The sequence below is a fragment of the Callospermophilus lateralis genome, chromosome 2, assembly GCF_048772815.1.
Source record: "Callospermophilus lateralis isolate mCalLat2 chromosome 2, mCalLat2.hap1, whole genome shotgun sequence".
NCBI classification, from domain to species: Eukaryota; Metazoa; Chordata; class Mammalia; order Rodentia; family Sciuridae; genus Callospermophilus; species Callospermophilus lateralis.
The window spans coordinates 102,608,211-102,625,453 of NC_135306.1; the positions used below are offsets into that span (position 1 = coordinate 102,608,211).

The window sequence follows — 17,243 nt, forward strand, 5'->3', positions numbered from 1 at the left end:
AGATCATATCTACCTTTTACCCCCTGTCAATAATTCTCAAGGCCCACCTATTACAGGCAAGTGTCCATTTGTCTATACCATAGAAGAACTCTGATTTAATTCACAGGCTGCTCCTCAATATGTCAAAGAGAAAGACAGAAGAAATTTGAATACCCTTTTGTCCTTTACAAAGACTGGCTCTTAAGCCTTTCATCTTGCTACTCTCTCTAAAATATGATTTTAAAGGTCAGAAGCTAAATGCTGACTTTTAATTTTGCTCTATGTACCTGCTGTAACAACAGTCTTCCAGAGGCAGACAGGTGCCTTGAGTTGTCTAGGGGAAAGTCATAGACAAGGAAATTCAAAATGAAAAGAAAAATCTTATTGGTGGATTTTAGAATACTTTTTGGAGTTCTTCCATGAAGTTCAAAATCAACACTTCCAACTCCTCTCCCCCGGCTTGAGCACAGATGGTTTATGCAATGATGCTTCAGTCCCAGAAACTTGGACCAGTCAAGCTTTGTCTGATGCATAAAAAGAACAGGTAGAGGTGCACACCTGTAATCCCAATTACTTGGGAGGCTGAGGCAGGAGGACCACAAGTTCAGACCCAGACTAGGCAACTAATTGAGAGCCTGAGTCAAAATAAAATAAAAAGGACTAGGGGTGTAGCTCAGTAATAGACAACTTGCCTAGCAAGCATGAGGTTCTGAGTTCAATCCTTAACACTGCTAAATGAATAAATAAATAAATTTAAAAGTGTTTAAATGTTTTTTCTATAACAACAACAAAAAAAACTTGCCAGGCATTCTCCAATACAAATATTCACCAATCCAACAATTCCTCCAAGGAGGCTATTGATTCCCCCATTTTATACATGTGAAATCAAAGGCTCAAAAAGGCATAAGCCCATCTCCAGATTGCACGGTTTATTAAGCATCTGTTTCACTGGAAGCCCTCAGGAGAAGGTGGCCACATGAGTGGGGTTAAGATAGAGCTAGGGTGTACAGCTCTGAGAAAGAAGGGCATGGAGAGGCAGTTGCACTGGTAACAGATGCCCAGGAAGCAGGCTGTAGGGTTATTACCTTCATCTCTGCTCTGACATGTTCTAGAACACTGGCTGAAGGCAGAGGAATAAACAGAGAAGCTTCTGGAAAGGTTTCCCCAGAATCTATGTGATTCTATGATAGAGAGAATCCTAAGCAGGACGTGGACAGGGGTGAAAGTAACAGAATTCAAGCTATTTTCCAATCTTCCTTTGGGGTAGAACAGGGCTTTTCCATTTCTTCAGCAATCTGGTGGAGTCTTTCATTTCACAGCATTGTAAACTCCTCTCCCTCCCTTTTCAGAGCTTATTGGAGGTCTGTCCTCCATGGACCCTCCTCCTCAGGAACAAGAAGTACGAGGTGGAAACAGGCTAGGTTGGGACACAAGGTCCAGCTGAGTGTGTGTTCCAGCCCAGTGCTCTCACAGAGCTCAGATCCTTGTCTGCCCTGGGAGAGGGGCTCAGTGCAGACAAGCAAAAATACTGCTGCCCCCCCAGCACCCCCACAATGGAACCTGCGCTGGAGATTATGTCCTAAGTAGAAACCCCCATCCAAACTGGGGATGTAGGGCCTGGAAACTAGAAAATGCCAGGTCTGAGAGAGAGGAAAGAACAAGCCCAGCAATACACAGAGCTCTGTGTATTCAGAGGGAAGTTGGCAGGGTTGTGCTCGGGCAGAGAAACTCCGAGTGGTACAAAGGGACGTGCCCAGAGTGGAGAAATCATGCTAATTGTCTGCACCAGAGCTGAAGAACGCCACCCAAAATGAAGAGAGAAAGGGGAGCCCTGTCCAGCGCCTCCAGGGCCCTGCACCTCGCTCCTCTTGTCTACCTACTTCTGATTCAGCCAGGTAGGAGACCCAAAGGGTAAGAAGGTCTGGAGAAGGGACCCTGGGGCTTTGAAAGGAGAGGGAGGGGAGAGTGAAGGGCCTGAATGTCTTTGGGGTGGGAGGAGGGGAGAGAGCTCAGCGGTCGTGGGAAGCAGCCCAGTGAATTCAGGCATTAGTGTTGAATGTATTTCTTCACTCCCTGTGCCTCCTGCACAGCCTCGCTGGCCCGCTCCCCCCAAAGGCTGCATGACTTTGAAGCTCCCACGGCATTCAATGCATTAGATGGAGGGCACTCTGCCATTTCTTATGGGATGACTTTCTGGCGTGGGCCAGTCCAACATTCTTTCCAAGGGATTATGGTGGGGCTTGGAGGGAGGGGCAGGGGAAATCTTGGTTTTGAGCCTCCTGAAACCCCTACTCTAGCTTCTGAGTATAGAACAGCATGGAAGATGAAAGAAGCTTTGGAGATAATAAGCCTCCTGCTTCAGGATAGAAATACCAGTCTATCCGTAATTCACTCCTGGCCAGACACTTACTTCCTGTAGTGCCCCCTACCATCTCCTTGGAGAATTGATCTTATTTTAAATACCGTAGATATATTTATGTGTACACACGCACACACGCACAATTCCAAAGAGCCGAGGAATGCACAACTTAGTGGAGCGAACAGATGTAAAGATCATTTTAATCAAATGCAGGCAACACTGTGAGTCAGATATACAGATGATGCACAGGAATCAAAAAGGTCAGTCACTCCCATGCAGGAAGCTGGTGCTGGTGGCGCAGGATGAGGGTGGGGGAATATCATGGTGGTTTCCTGGTAGAAGGAATGTCTGCACTGAATTTTAAAGGATGAGAAAAATGGGTGGGAGTGGGAGTGGATATTATTATAGGGAAAATGGGCAAAGGGCAATAACTTGAAATAGCATCATGTGTTTAGGCACAGACTAGAAGTTCATCATGCTGGAGAGAAAAGTGTGAAATTAGTTAGAAAAAAAAAAATCTTTGTACCATATTCAGAAGCCTGGAATAAAATCTACAAATGATGGATTGGGCAGGGGAATTAAGTGGCTTTTAATTAAAAGATGGGTTGGGTCATATATACCTTTCAGGTATATTACCTGATCTTCAGGGGGCATTGGAGGGGAAACTAGAAGCAAATAAAAAAGAAAGCTTATTACTAGCTTTCTATGGCAGCTATAATAAGTGCCATAATCTGAATAGATTAAACATCAGAAATTCATTGTCTCGGAGTTCTGAAAACCAGAAATTGAAGATCAAGGTATTGATGGGGTGATGCTCCCACATGGGGTGATGTTATTCCACTGTAAAAGTATAGCACAATTTGTTTATTTATCTATTCAGTTTGGGTTTTTAGGATTTTTGTTTTGTTTTATTTTGGTGCCAGGGATTGAACCCAGGGGCACTTAACCACTAAGCCACATCCCCAGCCCCCCCCTTTTTTTTATTTTGAGTCAGGGTCTCACTAAGTTGCTTAGGTCCTTGCAAAATTGCCGAGACTGGCTTTGAATTTGTAATTATCCTGCTTCAGCTTCCTGAGCTACTGGGATTACATGCATGTACCACCATGCTCAGCTATCTATTCAATTTTAATAAACACTTTGGTTGTTTCTAAACCAACCCAACCAACTCAGTCCCATTGGACTTATGAATACAGTTGTTAAAACATTCTTGTATATGTCTTTTGGTATACACATTTCTTCTAGAGATATACCTTAGAGTAGAATTATTGACTTCTAGGGTATATTAGTACATTTTCCATTACCATGACAAAATACTTGAGGCTGGGTAACTTTATAAAATGAATAGGTTGGTTTAGCTCATAGTTTCAGCATCAGTTCAGCCCTGATGAGGGCATCATTGAGTATGGGAGGATAAGGAGGGAGAGATTACATGGTGAGACAGAAAGCCAAAAAAAAAAAAAATGACTGGAGGTCCCATGGGAATCATGTTAATTCCTTTCAAGGGCACACCCCCAATTCCTAAGGATCTCCCAAAGGCTTCAATACTGCTTTAACATCACCACACTGAGGAACAAGCCTCCAAAACATGCACCTTTGAGGGAATGCTCTTCAACTATATCCAAATCATAACATAGAGTATATATAAATTTAGCTTTAGTAGATATAGCACATTTTCAAAAGTGGTGGTATCAATTTACACTTCCTCTACATATATGAGAGTTTAGGTGACCCATATCTTCACTAACAATAGTATTTACTCTTTTTCATTTTGACCATCCTAGTTATGTTAATGGTACTTTTATGGCTTAAAATTGTGTTTCCATGATAATTAATCAGGTTGAGATTTTTTTCATATTTTTATTACCATTTAGATATCCTTTTTGTGAGTGTCTATTTCAAGTCTTTTGCACATTTTTCTATGGATTTATCTGAATTTAAAAATATCATTGATTTGTAGGAGTTTTAAAATACAGTTTTAGTATGAGTCCTTTTATAAGACTAATGTACTGAAAATAACTTCTGTGGTATGGCTTGATTTTTCACTTCCTAAATGGTGAAATTATGTCTTTTAATGAACAAATGCTCTTAATTTTATGTGCCCAGTCTATCATTTGCTTCTTTTACTTTTGTGTCTTAAGAGATCTGAGTCTTCCCTCAAGTAATGGAGATATTCTCCTATTTTTTTCTTTTTTAAGTGTTGTTTTCCCTTTCACATTTAGATCTACATTCCATCTAGAATTGATATTTGTATAAGATGTGATGTAATGATCAAGTTCATTTTTTTTTCAATATGGCCCAGAACTATTTATTAGGGAGGGAGGGGCTTTTCCTACTGCACAACACTGTCATAAATTGAGAGAGAAATTGCCATAAGTTGAGAAATAATATTTAAGTCTGTTCTCTATTCTGTTCCATTATCTGTCTTGATGCCATGTTACCAAGTAAACCTCATGGGTTTTGATTAGTATTGTATTAAATTATAGAACAGTTTGGGAGACAACAATAGTGATTGTTTTAATCCACAAACATAGTAAACCTCCATGTGTTATCTTAGTACATATCAGCCAGATACATACTCCTGGACAACTACTCCTCTTGAGGAATAGATTTTAAAAACCGTGGCCTTACTCTTTCTGGATCTCAAAGTCCTTCTTCATAGTTTCTGTTCCCTGTATTTCTCCTACATCCCTCAGTGATTGACACGTTAAATGATTTCACATTCTTGTGGTCCCTTGTAGGCTGCAACAGGATAATGACCTAAGAATAACACAAAACATTTACAAAATAAGTGATGCACCTATACAGTAATAATAGAGGAGGGAGGTTGTTTTCTCAGGTCATCATTAATTAGTGAGGATATTAAAAACCAAAAGCAGAACCTGGTACAGTGCATACACCTGTAATCCCAGCTACTGAGGGATACAGCTACATGTAATCCCAGAGCCTGAGGCAGGAGGATGGTAAGTTCAAAGACAGACTGGACAACTTAGAGAAACTCTGTCACAAAATAAATAAAAAAAAAATACAAAGAACTGGGCATGTAGCTCAGTGGCAGAGTGTCCCTGGATTCAATCCCCAGTACTGAGAGAAAGAGAGAGAAAGAGAGAGACAGAGAGAGAGAGAGAGAGAGAGAGAGAGAGAGAGAGAGAGAGAGAGAGAGAGAAACAACATATTTTTCCTTTCAGAAGACAGAGCCATGTGCTGCCTTAGATTATTATGTACAGTTTTGGCCCAGAACTACTACACTTTAAAAGGAAGATAATATAGTTGGCAAGAGCCCAAGCAAGAATATCTATGATGGCTAAAGGGTTTGAGGGACTTTGTCATGGAGAATAGACCCAAACAAAAAATCCTTCTGATAAAAGGGACGTAACTGCTGTCGTCAGTGTTAGTATGGATGAGGTGTATAGAGAACAAACCCCCACTGGCACTTTTCTTAAAAGTTAAATTTAAGACAAACGCTGGTAAAAGGAAACGAAGGGAGTCCATAAAATAGAGGAGATGCTGATTCCCGTAGGGGAAGAAGCTAAAAAGGGAACTCTGTGCAGGTACACACTTTTTTATATATTTTGAAGCTTGGCACTCCTCCGTGTCACAGCAGGTCAAAATCCTACTTGAGGGGATGCCTCTGACCTAAGCCAGCACAGCATTGTTTATGTTGATAGGAACAGCTTGCTGAGATGTTAATTTCCCTTTGTTCAGCCTCTGGTGGGAACGGGAGACTTTCTACATAATGATGCCTCAGAGACAATGATTGAAAGTTAATTGCTTCTACAGGTTGAATAGTTCTTGTCTCTTTTATTTCCACTCTGGATGGGAGTTGTTAGCCATTTCCTCATTTCTGTGTCCTGCTTTGGCTCTTGTCCCAGTTCTCTGTGTCCCTTGAAAGTTGTGGAACCCTGAACTTAATAGAATTTTGATTGTGGCTAGAGCTTTTGGAAAACAGTGTTTGTTCAGCAAAACAGTGTTTGTCAGTGTCTGAGAAAGACTGCTCCATTCACTTACAAATGTGTGCATGCGTCCCTTTGACTCAAGGGTACCCCCATGTTTACAGGCATATGGAGGACCCCACCTAGATGAGGGTAAGGACTAAGGCAATCCTTAGGCTGCAGCTCCCCCTATTTTTCCCCGCCGAGAGTAAATCAAGTATAAATTGGGGGGGGAAAATCAGAATTGAGGGGGGAAAAACATCACAAAAGGGTTCCTGGAACTTTGAAATGGGATAGAAAAATGTAGAAGCCAGGGAAACTCAAGGGAGGCCAGAGATTACAGAAGAGAGATAAAAGTCCCTTCCAGTTGTCCTTGAGACGGGGAATGTCATTGCCCGGCCTCCTGGAAGAAGGAAATAAGAAACATCAAAGTTTGATGCTTGAGACTTGTATTAGTCAGTTTTCTATTGCTGTAATAAAATAAGTGAGGCTATGTATCTTACAAAGTTCATGACTTTGGAGACAGAAAATATAAACAGCAAGGTGCCAGCTCTGGTAGCTGCCCCTCCCCAAATATATCATATATCATAACATATCAAATCAGAGAGTATATGCAAGAGGGAGAGATCACATGGTACGAAGAGAAGCCAGAAAGTGAGGAGGCCTTACTCTGTATTCTTCACCATGGCCTCTGTTCACAGACCCCCTGGAGGGGGTGAACATCACCAGCCCCGTGCGTCTGATCCATGGCACAGTGGGGAAGTCAGCGCTGCTTTCCGTGCAGTACAGCAGCACCAGCAGCGACAAGCCTGTAGTGAAGTGGCAACTGAAGCGGGACAAGCCTGTGACTGTGGTGCAGTCCATTGGCACAGAGGTCATTGGTACCCTACGGCCTGACTATCGAGACCGGATCCGGCTCTTTGAAAATGGCTCCCTGCTTCTCAGCGACCTGCAGCTGGCTGATGAGGGCACCTATGAAGTGGAGATCTCCATCACTGATGACACCTTCACAGGGGAGAAGACCATCAACCTCACTGTCGACGGTAAAGCATTCTGGCAGGGAAGGAGGCAGGGCAGGAGACTAGGACGGGGCAGCACACTAGCTAGGCCCAGTAAAAAACAACACAAAAGGTCCCGAGGAGCTGAGAGAGCCACTGGATGTTACAAGTTAAACACAGGCACAGCTAACATGGATAGAATCCTTCCATGTGCCAGAAACTATATTAAGTGTTTTGCATGTGTCAACTCATTTAATGCTTATAAAAATCTAAGGATAGTTAATGTCATTCTCCCAGATGGAGGAAACTAAGACACAGAAGGGTTGAATAACTTGCCCAAGTTAACAAAACTAATAGAGCCAAAATTTGAACCCTGTTGGTTGGGCCTCAATTATTCTAATAAAATATTTTCCAGGTGGAGTCAGTTTAAGACATGAAAACCCAGTGGTTGCTAGATGCAGTGGCACACATCTAGCCACCACTGGGTTTTAATTATAGCTTCTTGGGAGGCTGAGATGGGAAGATGGCAAGTTCAAGGTCAGCCTTGACAATTTAGCAAGACCCTGTCTCAAAACAATAATATAAAGGTCTGGGGACATAGCTCAGTGGTAGAGTGCCCTTGGGCTCAATCTCAAGTATCTAAAAAACAAATACACACAAAATACCAGTGGTGATGGAAATGTATTTGGAAACAGGGATAAAAGCAGACACCATGACTACCTCATTTAGCATTGTTTTTGCCTGGTCCTACTAGGTATCTAATAGTGAGTGAATGAATGAATGAATGAATGAATGAATGATGGAAGAGAACTGGACTGATGATTCCTGAAAGGTCTACTTAGCCCACAGAATGAGTTATGGTATGGTGTGTTGGAAGACAGAGAGTATAGAAGGAAAATGGAAAAACTTTTTAACCCATTACTGTTTCCTCCACCTTTTGGGGCTCAGTGCCCATTTCAAGGCCACAGGTATTAGTGGCTTCAACCACTGTGCTGGAGCTCAGTGAGGCCTTCACCCTGAACTGTTCCCACGAGAATGGCACCAAGCCCAGCTACACGTGGCTGAAGGATGGCAAGCCTCTCCTCAATGACTCGAGAATGCTCCTGTCCCCCGACCAGAAGGTGCTCACTATCACCCGCGTGCTCATGGAGGATGACGACCTGTACAGCTGTGTGGTGGAGAACCCCATCAGCCAGGTCCGCAGTCTGCCTGTCAAGATCACCGTGTACAGTGAGTCTCTCTGCCCCCCAGAGGCAGGTGCCCACTGACAAAGAACATCCTAGAGAGTGATCCTGGAGGGAGAGAGAGGGAACAGAGATTGGGTCAGCTATCCATGGAGAACAACAACAGGTGGGAAGAGGGCTCTATCCAAGTACCACTACCAGCTAACCATGCTACCTGAGGGTCCGTCTCTTTTCCTTCCACTGCTCTCTGTACCACATCTGCTGCCCCTCTGAAGTCTCTCCTCTTCTGTCTACACATAGGAAGAAGCTCCCTGTATATCATCTTATCTACAGGCGGCATCTTCCTCCTTGTGACATTGGTGACAGTCTGTGCCTGCTGGAAACCCTCCAAAAAGTCTAGGTAACTCTTCAAGTTCCACACCCTGAGCTCCCTGGTCCGTTAGTCCATTCCAACCTCAAGCTCTATTATTTATGTAATAATAATTATTATTATTGGGTGAATTTCCCAAACTACTGACCCAATTGCAGGACTGTTCTGCACTGGAAGGTCTAGGAAGATACTCCATACGTCTGGGGTAAGGATAGGGGAGGTTTTGATATGACTAGGAAATGGTAATGTATAATAATAATAATAGTAATTATTATTATTATTATTATTATTGAGATTGAACCCAGGGGCACTGAACCATTGAGCCACTTCCCCAGCCCTACTTTTATTTTTTATTCTGGAGAGGCCACTGCTCCCTTCCTATTTTCTTAAGTCTCTCTACATGACTTGCCTACCAGGATTGTGCACCTCTTCCCAGGAGATGTGCTCTTCTATTATGCATGGATCTGCATCTTGTGCTCACCACTTCTGACCACCCAGCACTATTCACAATAGTTTCACTTGCTGAGCATCTTCTTTGGGCCAGGCACTATGGCTGGTATTAGCAAGCTACCTTTTAAGTTTAATTACCTACAGTTTACAGATAAAGACACTAAGACTCAGACTGGACTAATGGCTTGCCTAGTCAGAATGCTAGTGACAGCCTCAAGATGCAAATCTAGCTGTGACCCATTTGAAAGCTCATGGACTGCCTCCTATTCCCACCACACCCATCTTCCTGTCATAAGGTTTCTTTCATGGCCTTCAGAACCATCTTTTGGTACTCCCCATATTTTCCTGCTCCTATTCAATACCTCTGTTTTTGGTGGGGGTTGGACTGCTTCATAGGAAGAAGAGGAAGTTGGAAAAGCAAAACTCCCTGGAATACATGGATCAGAATGATGACCGCCTAAAACCAGAAGGTGAGTTCCTAGCCACTCACTCACCAATGCCATTGGCACTCAGAGCAGTAGGGTGCTGGGAGAAGGCAGAAATGAGCAACAAGAAGCCAGCTCTGCACAACTTCCTCCACCAACTGCTCCAAGACTTCAGAGTAGGGAGAGGCACAGCCAAGGTAGGACCTCAAGTATTCAGATATGTTGGTGGAGGTTGTGGTGGGTCTTGACAAGCCACAAGGAGCAAAGAGCATAGGTGCAGGCTGGTGGAGAGGGTCTGTACCTGGACAGCCACCCCATTCTTTCCCCTGTGCAGCAGACACCCTCCCACGAAGTGGAGAACAGGAACGGAAAAACCCCATGGCCCTCTATATTCTGAAGGACAAGGTGAGCAGCTCTGGGGTGGTTGCCCCATCCCATGCAGTGAACTCCTACCACATTCTCGAGATCCTTACCATATTCATATACCTTTATAGTACTTGGAATACTTGTGAAATCTTTGTGTCATGTCTGTTCTAGAGACTGAAAAATAAGGCTGAACTGGGTGAAATGATGTACACAGTATTAAACAAGTAAATTAAGTAGGGGCTATAGTTTTCAAACCTAGATCTTTGGACACCACTTCTGGAGATTTCCCCATTATTCCATGACTACGCCCCAGGCTGTCCAAGGCAGATGGAAAGGGGAAACTAAAGGGACAAAGCATTCATGCACGTCAACATTTCCTGAGCACCTATGATGTGCCAGATCCCATGCTAAGTGTGAAGTGTTCCAAGAAAAACCAAATCATGTATGCCGCCTTCCAGGGATTAGGAGTGTGGAGGAAACTGAGACTCCATCTTGGTAGCCCCAAGCCCTCTTAACTCCCAGATTGGGCCAGCTGGCCTCTGACTCCTGCAGCGCGTGTCCTTGCAGGACTCCCCGGAGCCCGAGGAGACTCCCTCTCCAGAGCCTCGGAGCGCGACAGAACCCGGCCCTCCGGGTTACTCGGTGTCGCCTCCCGTGCCGGGCCGCTCGCCAGGGATGCCCATCCGCTCAGCCCGCCGCTACCCGCGCTCCCCAGCGCGCTCCCCGGCCGCGGGCCGAACACACTCGTCGCCACCGCGGGCTCCGAGCTCGCCGGGCCGCTCGCGCAGCGCCTCGCGCACTCTAAGGACTGCGGGAGTGCACATAATCCGCGAGCAAGACGAGGCCGGCCAGGTGGAGATCAGCGCCTGAGCCCCCCAGGGACCTCGGCAACGCGTCCTGCCCCTGAAGCTTACTGCCTGGGGTGCGGGGCCGGGAAGCCCAGGTGCCCTGGGCCAGGGCAAAAGGGAAGGCTGGGCGGGGAGGCAGGTGTACTGGGTGCGGAGGTACGTGAGCATGCGCAGATGGGGGTTGGTCGGCGCAGAACGGTGAAGGTTGATCTGAGGGTAAAACTCGGTTGCGTTTGCTCTGGATTCACTGGCTGTGTTCTCAGTGGGTGTGAGTTGTGCCCTCTTAGGACCATATAGATAATTACATTTCTGGCCCAATTCCCGAAAGGGTCTTATGAAAACTAACAACAGTAACCTATCCCTCATGACTGTCCTGTGCTATTTCTAGGGAGATCTTTTGATTTCCACCCACCTCCCTTTCCTCCAAAAGAGCGCCTGATGGCGCGCTTTTTTTTTTTTTTCTTTTTTTGACCAGCCCAGATTGGAGAGGCAATTTGCCCAAAACGCACGACAGTCCTTAATTAAGAAGTCCGATGGGGGGCAGGGAGTCTGATGATGGTTCCTGGTGTGTACAAGGGCAACTCTGAGCACGGAGGAAGCATTGCAAAGGTAGCATCTTAGAGCACGGCCTCTGGGTGCCTGATTCCTGGGTCCCTGAAGTTGGTGAGGAAGAGTGGAGGAGCCCAAGTACACTCCTTTGACCCCGGACCTGAGGCTTAGTAAAGGCAAAGCACTCAAGCCTTGCGTGCTTGGCCTCTTTCCAAACCTCCCTCAGCAGAATGCCATGCCAAACATTCTTTCTGTTCTTGTTCATGAAAATAGGAGACGGGTGGGTTCATTCTATAGATAAGTACATGCTCACTCCTCTGACCCAGTAGCTATACGAAGTGGGGTTTTTAACACTTCACACTCCGCCTTCTGCCTGACTTCCTTACAAAACAAGCCTTTCAAACAATCATCATCCAGGAAGGTTCTTGAGCTCTCTCCAACTATTAGAGAATAAGATTTTTATCTACAGAAAAAAACGGGGCAGGGAGGAGGTGAGGAGGGGTGAAGAGGAGAAGCTTGTTGCTTCCCGGCATGTCAGAGCAACAGCGATCCAAGTTTTGTCCTCCTGCCCCGCCTACCTGGCTCCCAGATGCTCAGATCCCAGTCACTGGACAAGGCAAACTCCTTAATTATACTAACATCTGAATATGGAGAAGCTGAGCCACTGTGTAGCCAGGCCGTGCCCAGGCCACTGTCTCTTAGAACAGTTTGAGAGAGAGAGACAATAATAATCTACTGTGTGAGGAGAGAAGACAGTGAAAAAGTTGAAAGAGAAGGAGGCATTCTCCTGGGTATTCTGCCTTCTCCTCCCTAATGACCTGAGGGGCTCTAGCATCCTCTGCCCCTTCCAACTCCTAAAATCCAGCTCTGACTCTCCACCATCCCAGTCCCAAGATCCCTATACCCACGACCTTCACCCAGGGGCACACTTTGCCCTAGCCCCAAGGGCAATAAGATTTCTTGCTCCTCACTTCTCACCTCAACAGGGTTCCTCTTAGTTTTCTGTATCTGTGCACTTCCCCGGGCTCCTGTGAGCAGTGTGTCTTTGCAGCTTTCCTTAGCCAGAACCCATCCTTTTACCTTCCCCAGTGCCTCATCCATCATGAGATAATGCATGTAGAGGAAAATTGCTTAGGTAGGTGGGAAATGCAAGACTTGAAGAAGGGGGTACCTGCTGGTCAGCCTTGAGACACAGGGATGGAGGTTAGGATGGGATGAGAGCACACCACACCCTGGTGCTGAATCTTTGAGGGGCTGGCTTGCCAGGCTCAAGCCAAATCTGCCTTAAATTGGGAGGGGGATAAGTAAGGAAGTATTTTTTTGTTTGTTTGTTTTTGTGTTTGTGTTTTGTTTTGATCTTCATCTTTGTATTACTAGCATCTAGCAGAGTGCCTAGCACATACTGGATGCTCAATAAACTTTTGATGAAATGACTTTATTCTGCGTAATCAAGGAGAACAAAATGAATAACATATATTTCCTTTTTCTCTTTTCTTCTCTTTCATCATCCTTTACCCTCTTTTTAAATCCCAAATTATCTACTTCAAAATTATCACTCATTCTTTCATTCATGTGTTTTTCATTTATTCAACAAATATTTATTTATCCAGCATGGACTAGACCCTGTACTACAGAGTAGGGCAAAATGGCATAACTATGCCATGGCCTTTACCCATAAGAAAATCTCCTGGAGAAAGACAGATAAGAAAGTAGAGTATTATAATAAAGTGTGTAAGATGCAATGACACAAGGAGATCCAAGTTGCTCTGCAAACGTGGGAAGGTCATTCTACCCACATTAGGTGTTGTCAGCAAAGATATCTTGGAGAAAAACAAGTCTGAGCTTAGTCTTAAAAGGATTAGTTAGCCAGTCAGATTAATTAAAAAGGATGAGAGGACACATTTCAAACAAAGGGGGAAGCAAATATAAAAGCTTGGGAAACTGTCTGGTTGTGCATACCTGTAATCACAGTGACATAGGAGGCTGAGGCAGGAAGATCCAAATTTGAGGTCAATCTCAACTTAGTGAGATTCAGTCTCAAAATAAAAAATAAAAAGGACTAGTACCAAAAAGGGTAAAAAGTTGCGGGGTGGGGAGGGGGAATAAGACACATGGAGAATTTAGGGTACTAAGCTGTGGCAGTGGATAAGATTCTTTTATGAGGCTGTATAAAGTGGAAAGTGAAGAAGGCTGAATATATTTCTCTAAAGACATCATATGTGAAGATGTTAAAAGGACCTCACCAATGAGGCTAAAAAGGCATAGCCCCTGAGATAAGAGGAAATATAGGAGATAGTGGCATCACACAATCAAAGAAGAGGGTTTCCAGAAAGAAGGAGCATTCAGGACTGCAGAGTGTGGGGAGGAGGGTCACATATGAAAAGGAATTAAAAGTGTTCACATTAGGAGGAAGGGATATAGCTAACCGGTAGAGTGCTTACCCAGCATGCAGGAGGCCCCTAGTTTGCTTCCCATCACCACAGACACACACATTAAAATTACCACATTAAATTTATCAGCAAGGGGGATCATTGATCAATTTAGCAGTTTGATCAATTGATCAATAAGTAGTTTCAGTCATATAGTGGGAGTTAGAACTAGATTGCAATAGGTGAGAAGTGATTGATATGTGGTTCTGCTAAATACCTGAGAGGTCTTTGTGTTTCAAAGTCTTGATTAAACTAAATTTGTTTTGTATTATTGACCTTTGAGAGATGGGGGATATTTCCCAGAGGCTAGAAACAAAACAAAATTAAGAAGTACAGCAAGTTCAGAGTACTTTGTATTTATACAATGTGGGATTCAGGGCCTGGGATTGTGGCTCAGTGGTAGAACGCTTGCCTCTCAGCACCACATAAAAATAAATGAATAAAATAAAGGTCTATCAACAACTAAAAAATAAGATAAATAAGTATTTTTTAAATGTGGGATTCACCTGGGGAATATGTTCATATTGTCATTGGAATGAAAGACTAGACTTTAGCAATAGCAAGATGGCAAAGCAATTGGGTTTTTTAATTTTTTTTTTTAATGGTAGTAGTGGTGCTGGGAATTGAGCACAGCGCCTCAAACATGCCAGATAAATGCTCTACCACTTAGCCACATTCCCTGCTGTATAATGGCAAGGTGGGAGAATCAAACTGTCTCCTAGATTAAGATGGAATCCAAAAAGGGGTCCCTAGTTGGCATCATCTCACACTCTTAACAAATAAAAATACACACCCTCCCTGAAGAAAAACTCGTAAAATTTTCACAGATTAAGACCAACCAAAAATAAGTTACAAGTAAAGGTCATTAAACACACAAGGAAACAAATCACTATGAATGAGCATCAGAAGATATAAGAGGCAATAGATTTAAATGTTTGAAGCCTTGAGATATTGAATATCAGAGAAACTAATTATGGAATACGTAAAGAAATAGAAGACAAAATTACAAAAAATAAACAAGCAATAAGATACTATAAAAAGTGATCAAGTTTGAAAAGGAATGATAATGAATCTTTATAAATTAAAATATAAATAATGAAATACGAATGTAACTGAAAAGGATATATAGCACATTTAGCTGTATTTTATAAATACAGCTAAAGAGAGGTCAGTTAACTGGAATGAGTCTGAAGAAATTATTCAGAATAAGGCACAGATAGACAAGGAAATAAAAAACACTTTTAGAAAGAAGTTAAGGGTATTGTATATATAATGAAAAAGTTGTACGTTTAATCAAGATCTCCAAGGAGGAAACAGAAATAATTAAAGGAAGGCTATATTTTAAATTTAGTGAATGAAAATATGCTAGAACTCATAACAAACAAAAATACATATATAGGAAGGTTAACAAACAAGAAATATAAAATGATGTCCACATCTACACAACATGTACTAAAACTAGGTTATATTAAACACAAAAAGAAAAATCTTAAACAGAAAAGTGGATCTTGTACATTTAGAGGACAATAATGGTGAAAATCATCAGGAAGTAAAATAGTCATCAGGAAGAAGAAAGTAAGATAGTCATCAGGAAGAATAATATCTTCAAAGCAAAAATAACTGGTATTGTACTAACAAAACAAATTTTCAAATATGAGAATAAAATAAAGATAATATTTAAAAATTAGGAATTTATATTTCCTATTTTTTTTCTTGTTCTTGTCATATATGTCTATTAGACATATATGACAAGAACAAGAAAAAAAATTCCAAAAAAAAGGTTTGGGCCCACCACACTGAGGCCGGGAGTTCTGGAAGAGAGGCCTGTCCACTCCACCGGCTGCCCAGAGATCCAGAGAAGAGGCCCACCTTCCCCCCGGATATATTTGGTGAGCCACCCCACACTGGGGATTCCTTATTCACCAAAGCATGGCTCCTCAGCCCAACATCAAGGTTTGTATAGGCTTGAGGCTGCCACTGCCACGAAACTGGGATATCGCTGCTTCTATCAAGGGACAACAATAAAGACTTGGTAAGATGTCACCAAGGTACCTATGGGCCTGGTTGCACCAGAGGTTTCTCTACTAGGGGTACTAACAGTTATTCTGTTCCTGAGGAAACAGGGAATCTTGCATGAGGTTTCCTATCTCTTGTTTCTCCCACTAACAGCCAACTTCTTATGATCACCCTCTCACTACTCGTATAATCTAATACCTCCATATTCTCACATCCTACCTCATAAACATCTCAGCCAACCCTCCAGAGCCCCCTCTACCATTAGGTAGCCCCCTCTACCATTACACAAACCTATTGACTATATGGTAGAAGATAACTGAACTCATCATTTCTGATTATAGTGACAAAACTGTAAATGTAAAAATAGAAGCTAACTGATATATGGCTGCACATTGCGTACATTGAGTGCTGTAATATTGATCTCTCCTTTAAAAGTGAGATATTGGTAACTTATAGAGACACCATAAGACAATAGGGCAGAAGCTGTAATACCTTGGATCTACAATGCAAGAGAGGAAGACTCATAGACATCATGAAAAAAAACAAGGGAGAAAAGTGCCCCAAACAAACCAAGATACTACAATAATAGAATCCATAGATAGCTCAGTAGGTGAAATAGAGAAAAAGTTTAGAATATACATAACTAAAATGATTTGGGAATTAAAGAACAACCTAAGTGAGCAGATACAGGCAAAAATCAATCATTCTAACAAAGAGATAAGAGAACAAATACAGGTTGCAAGAGATTACTTCAAGAAAGAGATAGAGATACTGGGAAAACAAACAAACAAACAAAAAACCCAGAAATCCTTGAAATGAAAGAAACAATAAGCCAATTTAAAAACTTAATAGATAGCATCACCAACAGACTAGATTACTTGGAAGTCAGGACCTTAGACAATGAAGACAAAATATACAATCTTGAAAATAAAGTTGACCTCACAGTGAAGATGGTAAGAAACCATGAAAAGAACATCCAAGAATTATGGGATACCATCAAAAGACCATATTTAAGATTTATTGGGATAGAGGAATTTTCACAGATTCAAAATAAAGGAATGAAACAATCTCTTCAATGAAATAATAGCAAAAATTTCCCAAGCATGAAGAATGAACTGGAAAATCAAATAGAAGAGGCCTGTAGGACACCAAATATACAAAATTACATCAGATCTACATCAAGAGATATTATAAAGAAAATGCCTAGCATACAGAATAAGGATAGAATTTTAAAGGCCACAAGAGAGAAAAATCAGATTACCTGTAAGGGAAGACCAATTCGAATCTCAGCAGATTTTTCAACCTAGACTCTCAAAGCTAGGAGATCCTGGAACAACATAC

At 42.7% G+C, this 17,243-nt stretch overlaps 1 protein-coding gene across 3 annotated transcripts; it reads left to right on the forward strand.

Moving 5' to 3' along the window:
- The first annotated feature begins 1,789 nt into the window (after positions 1–1,789).
- Hepacam (hepatic and glial cell adhesion molecule) lies at positions 1,790–12,890 on the forward strand. 3 transcript variants are annotated; one of them, XM_076843599.1, is made up of 7 exons: positions 1,790–1,874; positions 6,969–7,310; positions 8,214–8,495; positions 8,750–8,849; positions 9,666–9,739; positions 10,029–10,099; positions 10,628–12,890. In XM_076843599.1, exons 1-7 carry the CDS (start codon positions 1,790–1,792, stop codon positions 10,928–10,930), a joined length of 1,257 nt encoding a protein of 418 aa, XP_076699714.1. In that variant the 3' UTR covers positions 10,931–12,890. The 3 variants fall into 3 exon arrangements, with proteins under 3 accessions (XP_076699714.1, XP_076699715.1, XP_076699716.1); XM_076843600.1 differs by having other exon boundaries at positions 8,750–8,843; XM_076843601.1 differs by having other exon boundaries at positions 8,750–8,843; positions 10,032–10,099.
- The last annotated feature ends 4,353 nt before the right edge of the window (positions 12,891–17,243 follow it).

Coding starts and splice junctions, on each gene's coding strand:
- Hepacam (XM_076843599.1), top strand. CDS start 1,790: ATGAAGAGAGAAAGGGGAGCCCTGTCCAGCGCCTCCAGGGCCCTGCAC. Junction 1,875..6,968: donor CCTACTTCTGATTCAGCCAG/GTAGGAGACCCA, acceptor CTCTGTTCACAG/ACCCCCTGGAGGGGGTGAAC. Junction 10,100..10,627: donor TCTATATTCTGAAGGACAAG/GTGAGCAGCTCT, acceptor GTGTCCTTGCAG/GACTCCCCGGAGCCCGAGGA.